Source organism: Rhinopithecus bieti, unplaced genomic scaffold (genome assembly GCF_001698545.2).
Source record: "Rhinopithecus bieti isolate Rb0 unplaced genomic scaffold, ASM169854v2 scaffold_3874, whole genome shotgun sequence".
Lineage (NCBI taxonomy): Eukaryota > Metazoa > Chordata > Mammalia > Primates > Cercopithecidae > Rhinopithecus > Rhinopithecus bieti.
In genome coordinates this window covers 1307347-1318189 of record NW_016804362.1, presented here as the reverse complement: position 1 = coordinate 1318189, position 10843 = coordinate 1307347, and the positions used below count along the sequence as shown (strand labels likewise).

Sequence of the window (10843 nt, the reverse complement as noted above, 5' to 3'; positions counted from 1 at the left end):
AAGACCTTGTCTCAAAATAAATAAATAAATAAATAAATAAATAAATAAATAAATAAAAGTGGAAGGCTTATAACCCAGCCCTGGGATAGAGTGTTCATATTGTCCCCTTCACCCTATGGATTTCTCACCAGTGTGGTGACCCAGTTTTTCTTTGTCTTTGCTTCAAACACTTCTCTTGCTTCCAGTTGATCATCTCTATTCTGTATTTTTTTCTTTTCTTTTCTTTTCTTCTTTTCTTTTGTAGAGATAGAGTTTTGCCATGTTGCCCAGTGCCCACGCTGGTCTCGAAATCCTGGGCTCAAACTCCTGGGCTCAAGCGCTCCTCCAGCCTTGGCCTCCCAAACTGCTGAGATTACAGGTGTGAGCCACCCCACCCAGCCCAATCATCAAAATTCTGTAACTTTTCTCTATGGCATAACTGTATTTGCTGGTGCTTGTTACTTCAGCCCATTTCCCCAACACTTCCCCTACAAGGTTTTCCCTGAGGGCATGCACTTAACTACTAAATTGTCTTGCCTCAATTTGAATCTTCTGCTTCTCTAAAAGGGAAAGAATCTGGTTGTTCATTGTCCTTGTGGGACAGAGCCCTGGGGGCTGGGCCATCCAGAGGTTCAAGGACCAAGACAGATTTTCCTTACTAAGGGAGGCAGATTGGGGGTACTAATCCAGCGCATGCTCCCATATTTGCAGTTGTTTTCCAGCCACAACCCCTAACACATCCTCTGTGGATGCAGCATCATGACAGTTTACAAATACCATGGCAACGCCAGGGTTACCCTATATGGTCTAAAAAGGGGAGGCATTAATAATACACCCCTTGTTTAGCATATCATCAAGCAATAACCATAAAAATGGGCAACTAGCAGCCATTAGTGCTGCTCTGTCCATGGAGTAGCCATTCTTTTATTTCTTTAATTTTAATTTTTTTTTTTTTTGAGATGGAGTCTCACTCTGTCGCCCAACCTGGAGTGCAGTGGCCCCATCTCAGCTCACTGCAACTCCACCTCCCGTGTTCAAGCTATTCCTGCCTCAGCCTCCTGAGGAGCTGGAATTACAGGCACATGCCACAACACCCAGCTAGTTTTTTGTATTTTTAGTAGAGACGAGGTTTCACCATGTTGACCAGGCTGGTCTCGAACTCCCGACGTCAGGTGATCCTCTGCCTTGGCCTCCCAAAGTGCTGGAATTACAGGCGTGAGCCACCGCGCCCGGCCAGATTCCTGTTTTACTTATTTCCACATGTGTTCTCCCAGTAACTCTCTACTCTCCATCTGAGTTATGATCAAAAGAGGCTGACTAACCACAGTCATTGAATATTTCACCTCAGTAATCTAATATTTACAGCCTTGGATCAAAAATGATATGAAGAAAGAAGGAAGGCAGGCAGCAAATAGAGTGACGGGTAGACATCTGAGGACTGTCAGCAGCTAAAGAGACAATCTGATGTGTGATGTCTTAACTTTGCCATCTATTGCTGTTTGGTGATGGTATTTCTATGATTTGGGGCTGTGGCTCTGGCTTACTAGACTTTTATCTGTACTTCTTACTACCTGGGGAGAGAGAGGAGTAGAAAGAACAGACATCAAACCTGCTAGAACCTTAAAGAGTTGATATTGTTTCATCAGTAGTTTGAGGGCAAAGATTAGATTCAGTCAGGAGCCAAAAAAATGAAGGGACTTTTCTAGTGTTCCACAGCAGGTCTGTAACAAGTGGGCTTAAATCTCACGTCTTTATCCTTCACCATGCTGAGTGGACTGGCGAACACCTACCCACTTGTGACAACTATACCCTCTGGTTTCAGGATGTTGATATAAGGTCTCACTGCCTTCCTCAGCAATCTTCTGAATCTGGCATTCCTTCTGAGAAGACTAACAAGCATTCATCCAAAACGTTGGTCATCGGAAAGTGAGCTGTAATTTGATCTAACTTCTCACTCAGTATGATAGTTCTTTTTGGTATACAACAGACCTGATGGAATCTTTCTTAGGTAAGCCAAATCTGTCTCTCTGAATTGTTCACCAGTTGGTTCTTGTTCTCTTAAAGAGTAAGTCAGCTTACTCTATGACTGTTTTTCAGTGCTATTAAGTGAAACTTGGGTTTTAATCCTAGTTCCTCATCTGTGACCTTCGAAAGTCACTTATTCTTCTGACTCTATATTTTCATTGGCAAAATGACAAGTCCTGCTTTGCTCATTCCATAAGGCTGTCAAAAAAGGGGGAAAAGACAGGATCCATTTATTAAATACGTACTATTCAATACTTTTCAGGTAGTGTGATGATAACTTTATATACACTGAGTTATTAGTATTTCCAATCCTATGAGACTGGTGGTATGATGCCCATATTTTTGAGGAGAAATTTGAGGCTGAAAAAAAAATTAAATACCTTGTCCAAGGATTACACAGATGGTAACAGAAGTAGGATTTGAACCCAGGCCTGTCTGGCAGTTGAGTTTAATCATTTTACTATTTGGCCTACTATAGGCTGGTACTTAGGAAAGCACTTAGTAAATTTCAATTATTCAAAGATTTTAAATATTTTCCTTTAGCCTGCTTTTCTCCAGGTGATACATTCTCCATTTTTTAGGCTATTATTTGATAGGATATCATTTCCCTATTCCACTCACTGTTTCATTCACTGTTCTCATGGAGTAGCATGTTTTCAACATTCCCATAAAGTACAGTCTCTAGAGTGGAAAGTCATGTCCACAATGAGTATGAACCTGTATTCCATAATGCTTCTCCAGCCTATCACATGCATTTTCTGCCTGTTTCTGAAGTTTTATCATCCTACCCGATAGGCTTCAGGAACTTGTGTGAGATGAATGAGTCAGTGTAGAATCTGAGTTGAACGTCTTTGGAGATGTTCATAAGGACATTGAAATGGGGATATGGCTACACAGCCCCTCCCCACTTCACTTGCAAGGAAAAGCGACCATAACCTAATCGTAGTTAAGGGTCTTTGTGGCCTGAGAGAGAAAATGGTTAGTGTTTAGTGGCCCGTAGGAAGACAGTCTCTTTTATCTGCATAGTGGAACTGTAAAATCAAATCTCCAGTACTGAAGAGCGTGAATGGAACTAGCAGAGTCACAGCAATCCCGTCTATTTATCTAGGACTTCTTTCTCATCAGATGGGCCCCTGAACTAAATGTGGTAAGATTAACAAAGAAGCAGGACAATGTTATTTTTTCATATGTTAGAATTTTTCTGGTTCTAAATGAACAGGGTGTGGCTACTTTTATTTCCTTTTACTACTTCATTTTTCTATTTTTAGCCAAAACTAAATGAGTAGATGTTTTTTATTTCATATAAGAATGATTTTCTCTTCAGTAAGAGTTGAACAAAAATTATGTGTGGTAACAGCCACCTAATATATTTTTCTATTAAAATGTCCTTCAAAATAGTTTGTTATGGGTGACATATGAAGAGAGGGACTAGAGATGATGAGTTTTTTGATGTAACTGGTTAAATTCAAAAGCATAGGTAGCTCCATTGTGAGCATAAGGTCTTAGCTTAAAAGGTGGTTTTCCAGAGAGGCCTTTCCTGAGCTCCACATCTAAAGCAGCACACTAAGCATTCCCAACAGGCTATTTAAAATAGCTTCATTTCCTTCATTTATGTTCCTGTCGGATATTTACATGTTTATATGTTTATTGTCTATCTCCCCTCCACTGTAATGCGAATTCCAGACCTTGTTTTTTGTTATCCCCAATGCATAGAATACTGCACATAATGGTGCACAGTATTTGTTGAATAAATGAACCTGCTTTTGGAAACAAAATTGTTACTCCCTTACTTAAAGCTAGTTCACAGTTTATGGTTTTTACAAATTTGCTCCATGGTTTGTTCTTTACTGTTGTTCAATCTGTCCCCTTCTCACTGTAGATTTATTTATTTGTGGATATAATTCAAGTTCTTTCTGATTATGCTGTATTAGAGTGAAGAACATTTATCAGATGTCAGTGTTTTGTGTAAGGTGTATTATAACTAGTGTTTTGTCAATAAAATAATAAAGCCTGTGGATTTATCTAAAGAAATAAGTTGCAGTGAATTTAAGTATCTGTTTTTTTTTTTTTTAATTATATTACTGTCTTGTGTTTTCTTGAGTGGGAGACAAAGGGGCTGCCAGGACTTGTTCCTGACTTTGGGCAAGTATATTAAAAATATTAAAAAGAAAGAATGAGATGCATTGCTCTAGAGGCAACTTTTATATCTGCTGGCTGGGCTAAGAGGTGTGAGAGTAGCAGGAGTGAGTTCTTGTTTCAGCTGAAGATAAGCCAAGCCAAGCATGGACTGCACAAGAGAGGATCCCATTGGATACCTGTTAACTAGGTTTGGGCATGTGGTTAAGTCTGATGGGTAGGTGGAAAACTCAGTGCCAGGTGCCCTGTGGGTGCTCTGTAAACATGTTAATTTTAGCAATAATACTGTGCCTATCAGTACTTGAATCATTTCATTTTGCAATCCATGCAAGGAGGGCAGGAATCACCACTGGAGTTGGTAAGGTCTGGCACAGATGTCTAGAAAAATAATTTCATTTCTCATGTTTTTGGGGATGGGGACTGAAGGGGAACAGTGTGTTTCTTTGTGCCCTGGGAATTGCATGTCCTCATGTTTTGGCCTTGACATAATCATCAAATGAATTATTTAAGGTTGATTTGTTATTCATATATTTCTTTCTAATTGTGAGGTTTTTTCCTTACATTGCAAAAGAGGTTTGAGACCAAAAAAAGTTCTAGCTTATAAAATCCAAACTATCATAAGCTTCACAACAGCCAGGACAAAATGGCGTATCAATCATAAACAATTCAGGAGTTGGTAATGATATTTTGATTTGTTTTGTGAAAGATTGATTTTTTAAGATAAGTCCAATATATTTAGAGTATTAAGAACAAATATTAATACTTAAATAGCAAAGGTACTTATACTCCAAAACTTAAAAACATTTAGGAGACTATATATCTGCCTGTGGGCTCAATAAATAGACTTGAAAATATTTTGTTTTATAGTCACATTTTATTACAAATTTATTTTTTACCCAATAGAAAAGCAAATTTAGAATCTATTTACAAGTACTATATATTTACATATATACAGTTCATGAATCTAAAGAAAATGGACAGAGAAACGCAATATATATGGAAGAATATGCCACTGTACAAGGTTTATTATCATTATCATGGTCCTTAATGTTACTGAACCTTTACTATAGTAATAAATACAGTTCTATATTTACACATCTTATAAAACATCTCATAAATGTATTTTTTCAAATCCAAGTTAAAACATCTGATCAAAATAAACATGCTTATATAAAAATAAATCTACCTAACAACAATTTGGTTTGGATGTGTTGAAGCTAATATAGGATAATAGAAGGTAAGAATTAATACTTTGACTTTTCTTATTTAATAACTTGCTTCTTAAAATACCTAACACAGTATTAATATCGAATAAGCAGAGAAGTAATGTTCCTGACACAAGTGGGTTATCCAGAGAGAACACAGCTAAACCCAAGCTAAATAAACAGGATAATATGTTACTGAGTCTCTTGAGTCCAAAGTGGTGTCAGATATTGGGTTTGCCAGAGCTGCTAGAGATGCATGTGTGAGAAGTTGTATCAGTGGACTTAATTTATGTCATGTGCACATTTGATCATTAAGATACACATCAGTTTGAATCAACTGATAAAACCTCTTGCAAAAATTATTTACTAACCCAGGAAAAAAAAAAACCCCAAATTGCTTATTGTCTTTTCCAGGTATGTTCATTGCTGGCAGTGGAATTCCCTTCTGAGCTTTGGGCACCAAGGAGTTAAAAGCAAATCAGATAAGACATACATCACCTGTGCATGATTGCCTTTGTAACAATTTAAGAATTTCGGTCAATTTTCCTTTCAAAATATTTGTAAGCAGTTTTATTCCACCATGAGGGTGGAACCATCTAGCGCTAATATATAAAACCTGGTATCTCTAAAAATGATCTCAATATGAGTGAGTTAACAATACCTTACATTATCCATCCAAGGGATTGGTGCCTTGGAAGGATCCTTTCTGAGGAAAGGCAAAGGAGGGCTCAAACATCTTCACATGGTCATTAGAATGAAATCCTATGGATCACAGCCTCTACCTAGTAATGCAGTTCCTTGAAAACCCTTATTTTCCTAATTCCCCCAACAACCTCTTGAGTTTGTGGGTTTGAATAAACCCATTTTTGGAAAGTAAGTGGGTTCTCCCTCCTCCCAAAATGATTACATTGGTGAGTTTAAAGAGAATGCAATTCAAATCATAGAGAATCTTTTCTAAAGGAAATTTCAATCTGCTTTTTTGATCTGGGCTCACTTAAATAGTGTGACCAGTCTATCCCTTAGCTGAACAAATTATAGAAGCAGCATTTAGACTTATATTCACTCTCAAGTATCAATAGGTTTTCAGCCTTTTCTCACTAACTGAGAGATTCTCTTTTGGTTTTTAAACCGAGTTTCACCTCAGCTCTTATTAGTTACTACTCTGATATACTCAATCTCACATTTCCAGGTTCTCAACCTTTGAAAACATTTTCTTTCACATATTAATTAGAGACATGGGACAAATGCCACAGAGGAAAGATGGCAGTTCTCAGTCACTGGATAAGCTGGTGATGGCACGGAACTGGGAGGCAGGTCATAAGCAATGCTGGAGCTGGTAAAGGTTACCAAGGCTTGGGTCGAGTCACAGGACTGTTTTTCGACATCATCAGAGTTAATTGACACCAGGCTTGGGTGTTTTGATCTCGTCCAGAAGTAGGTTTGCTTTCCCAGGCTCACCAGATCCTCCTTAAAGTGAGGATTGAAGAGGATGTAGAGAAGGGGATTGAGACATGCAGGAAGTGGGACTATCACCAGAAGGATAAACTTAATTACTTCAGGACTGATAAATGTGAGGTTTAGTAAAGAGGAGAAGGACAAGAAAGCCACGGGGCAATATAGGATGCAGTTGGTGAAGAGCAACAGGGCAATGTGCTTCACCATAGAGCAGTCCCAAATATTCTCCAGGTCTCCCTTGTCCAAATTGCAGTAGAGCTTGGTGTAGGCAATGGTCATCATGAGGAAGCAAAGGGAATTGAGCAAGATGAGAGCGACCATGTAGCCCGTGGTGCTGGGCTCCCCAAAGGGCAAAGGCAGACAGAGAGGGGAGGCGCCATACTCGCTGCCACCCAGCAGGGGAACTGTGGCCATGGTCAAGGCCAGCAGGGCGCAGAGAAAAATGATTACTTTCAGGCTAGAAAAGGGAGCTTTCGTTTCAAATTTTGCAGAACATTTCACAGAGAACCCACGCTCCAGGGCTGCCAGAGTAAGCAGGAAAACAGATGATTCTGAAGCAAAAATGGACAAAAAACCAATGACTTGGCAACCGACCCCATTCTCCCACCAGGCACCATGTCGTGCAAAGCTGCCAAAAGTGAATGCATCCACACCAGCCAGCACAGCACTGGAGACTCCCGTGAGCATGTTCACCACTGCGATGGCCCCAATTAACAGTTTAATGGGGGAAATGTACAGAGGAGATCTGAAAACTGTTGAAGTCACCAAAGCATTACAAGTAAGTGCCAGAACTGCTATGGTCCACACTCCAATTCTGATCAGCCAGCCATCAAGCAGGTGTTCACAGGGTTTGAAGGGGCCTAGAAGTCCAAGGAAGGAAAAGATTGAGTATCAAATTAGGGTTTACAACTTTTGCTGAATTACCCTTTTGTCTCTTTATTTAGGATGCCAAAAGATAGTGGTCAAAAACAGCCTGATAACACACAGTGCCCATGTGCATGCTCCACTATCTCAAGCCACTGTCACCCTGGATCTTCTGCAGCACTAGTTGGGTAAGTACACCAAGGTGCTCCTGTTCCAGGGTATTGATGGAGAAATGAGAATGGAGTATTTTGATCACTTGATTGAAGTCCCTAAGATACAGCTGTGTTGGCGCCAGGTAAAAAGCCAGATCTCCTGGACTTTTCATTACATAATTTTTCAGAATATTTCCACAAGTTTCCATAGGCAGACAAGGAGAATCCTAGGGAAATATTCCATAATATTATGAACGTGCATTTCATGAAAATCTCATCTTAGTTTTAGATTAAAATTTGAGGTTAGGGAGCAAAGAACAATCTATTCATTAAGAATAAAATATCAACTCCTCCTAGCTGTCTTTTTTCAACTGGCTCATCCTGTTTTTTGGAATGGGACAAACTATTAAGTGAATTCAACTTCACTTTCCTCCCCTCCCTTCCCATCTCTTCCCCTCCCCTTCCTCTTTCCTTTCCATTCTTCCCTTCCCTCCTCCTCCTCCTTCCTTCCTTCTCCTTCCTTCCTTCCTTCCTTCCTTCCTATCTGTACAAACTATTATTTACTTTTACCAAATAGTTATTTATAAGAAAAACCTAAGTCACTTTCAAAAGTCGGTGATTACACAAAACAAGATTATAGCATACTATTTCAGGGTAAATTGCTAATATCATTTTAAAAATTACATATACCTCTAACAACACACTTGATTCTTTAGTTTACATTAAGTTAAATCAAAAGTCCTCCCACCTCAATCCTATTGGCAAGTGAAAACCCCAGGGAATGAACATTTGTATTTGACAGGCCACTATGAGGGTTACTGATGAGCTGCATAGTTGGCACAGATTTGGCTTTTAAAGTATAGCTGCATTGTTTTTCATGGACTCAGAATCAGTGGTGCATACTGCTGTTGAGGAAGTTTTGATGCCTTTCTCACCTGGGGAAGGTGAACATTGCACTGAATGAAGAGCTTTCAGGTCTTCCTCAAAATCAAGCAGGAAATCTTCAAGGTCACGTTCATCTGCAGGCACAAGAAATCCTGGAATGATTAGTTCTGCCTCTCTTTTCAAGGGACCAAATCCCAGAGTGGAGAGTCCTGGGTTATTCTGGAGACATGAACTGTCACAAATTCCTTGTGCTCTAGCTTTCTTGCAAGTCTATTATAACGTTGCCTTTGGATGTTCAACTGAAGCTGCTGTGACATACTATTCTAGTACAACTGGGGATGAGGGAGAGTGACCCAAGACTCTGGGTATAACATATAAACTCTCCCATTCTGCTCTTGTTTCCTGCAGCTCATGATGTTCCCACATTGAAGAGCTAAATTAGAGGAGGCTATGGGTCTCTTCATTCAGAGCAGAAACCACTTTATCCAAATTTCTAACACTACAATAGCTATAGTGCAAATGTTCTAGGCTGTGTTCTCTGAACACCAGAGGAAGAATCAGATACAGTACGTTTCAATCTTCCCTGGGAATTCTGCATAACAGAGGACAAATCAAGTAACTACTTGGTGCTTGGTTTAGCTATCCACGAAATAGGAGTTTTGTGATCTAACATATTTCCCCAAAGACACAGATTTAATTGGTCTCATGTGGGAATTGGGGACCAATATTTTTTAAAAGTTGCTATGTGATTCTAATATGTGGTCCAGGGTTGAGAATCACTGCTTTTGAAAATAAACTCCATGAATGACCGTCTCTCTCTGTTGTTCATTGTGTGCTTTCAAGGCCTAGAACAGTGCCTGGCACAAAGTAGGCTCTCTAATAACTTTTGCTTGTGTTTTATTTTTTGAGTGAACATTTTTGAGAGACATTAGAGTGGGTGAGGCAGGAAGAGCAAAAACTGAAGCAAGAACAGGAACAAGACACATGCTGTGGCCTAAAACAAAAAAGGCAAGGACCAAGATATCAGTTCCTTAAACAGATACGCAGACAGGAAAACCTGGTAAGGTTATCTGCCGACAGACTGATCATACTTGCTTTGGAATCAACAAACCATTAAGGCCCAAAGGGTGAGAAGCCATCCTTCTGTTTAGTCTGTTTAGACCTTGTGCAAACTCGCAGGGTTGGCAGGGAAGGCAGGGGGTGGTGCCCAAAGCACCTCCTCATTACCACAGGTGTGGTTTGAGAGGCATTGTTGTCTGTTTAGGTAACGTCTTAATTCAAGGAAAGCCAAGCTTTACAGACATTATCTCATTTCACCTTCCGGACAGATACCTTGGGGTGGGGTAGGTGAGGAGAATGATTTAGAATCAGTTGAACAAAAAGTAGGATTCTTAAGCCCTTCTGCTGAAATACGAAGGAATCTAAAATGTTTATATCTTTCACTCCTTCCAGGCCATAAGAATGAAAATGGATTTTGCCTTCTGGAGAAAAAGTTTCTGAAGTATGTATGAAAAGTCATCCTCCGAAAAGCACCCTGTAAAAAGCTGATGGAACACCATGTCAGTAATCACCCCTGAGGACAGTATATGCTAAGGGGGAATCTAATTATAAATACAAATAAAAGAATTCACCTACAGAACAGATGAAATTTTAGAATGAATCCTGAGCGAGTTTTCTCTTTCTCAGGTAGTCTTTAAAAAGTGGGATTTATTCACAATTTGCTGAGGTATAAGGACTTGTCTGAAGTTCAGATAATTTGTTTGATAATTATTTTTTTCTTTTTTTTTTTGAGATAGTCTTGTTCTGTTGTCCAGGCTGGAGTGCAGTGGCGCAATCTCAGCTCAGCTGCTTTGGAATCAACCTGCCTCCCGGGTTGAAGCAATTCTCATGCCTCAGCCTCCCAAGTACCTGGGATTACTGGCATGTGCCACCATGCCTGGCTAATTTTTTTGTATTTTTGGTAGAGATAGGGTTTCGCCATGTTGGCCAGGCTGGTCTCAAGCTCCTGACCTCAAGTGATCCATCTGCCTTGGCCTCCCAAAGTGTTGGGGATTACAGGTGTGAGCCACCACGCCCGGCCTGTTTGATGACTTTTCATCGAATGTAATTCATTTTCATGTGTTCCGTCGAACACAACACAAT

The 10843-nt window shown here is 39.7% G+C and overlaps 1 protein-coding gene and 1 long non-coding RNA gene across 2 annotated transcripts in view; one reads left to right on the top strand and one right to left on the bottom strand.

Annotated features, from left to right (window-relative positions):
• Positions 1 to 4994: 4994 nt before the first annotated feature.
• LGR5 (leucine rich repeat containing G protein-coupled receptor 5) overlaps positions 4995 to 10843 on the bottom strand; it is a 157424-nt gene continuing 151575 nt past the window's right edge. Inside the window, exons 17-18 of the mRNA XM_017867508.1 lie at positions 8752 to 8835; positions 4995 to 7660 (exon numbers count right to left, since the gene is read on the bottom strand). Of these exons, the coding sequence (XP_017722997.1) occupies positions 6573 to 7660; positions 8752 to 8835 (1172 nt within the window). The 3' untranslated portion in view covers positions 4995 to 6572. The remainder of the gene's footprint in view (positions 7661 to 8751; positions 8836 to 10843) is intronic.
• On the top strand, positions 7455 to 10265 carry LOC108526673 (uncharacterized). The gene is made up of 3 exons (XR_001884581.1): positions 7455 to 7578; positions 7745 to 7852; positions 10154 to 10265. It is a non-coding gene; the product is annotated as an uncharacterized LOC108526673 (long non-coding RNA).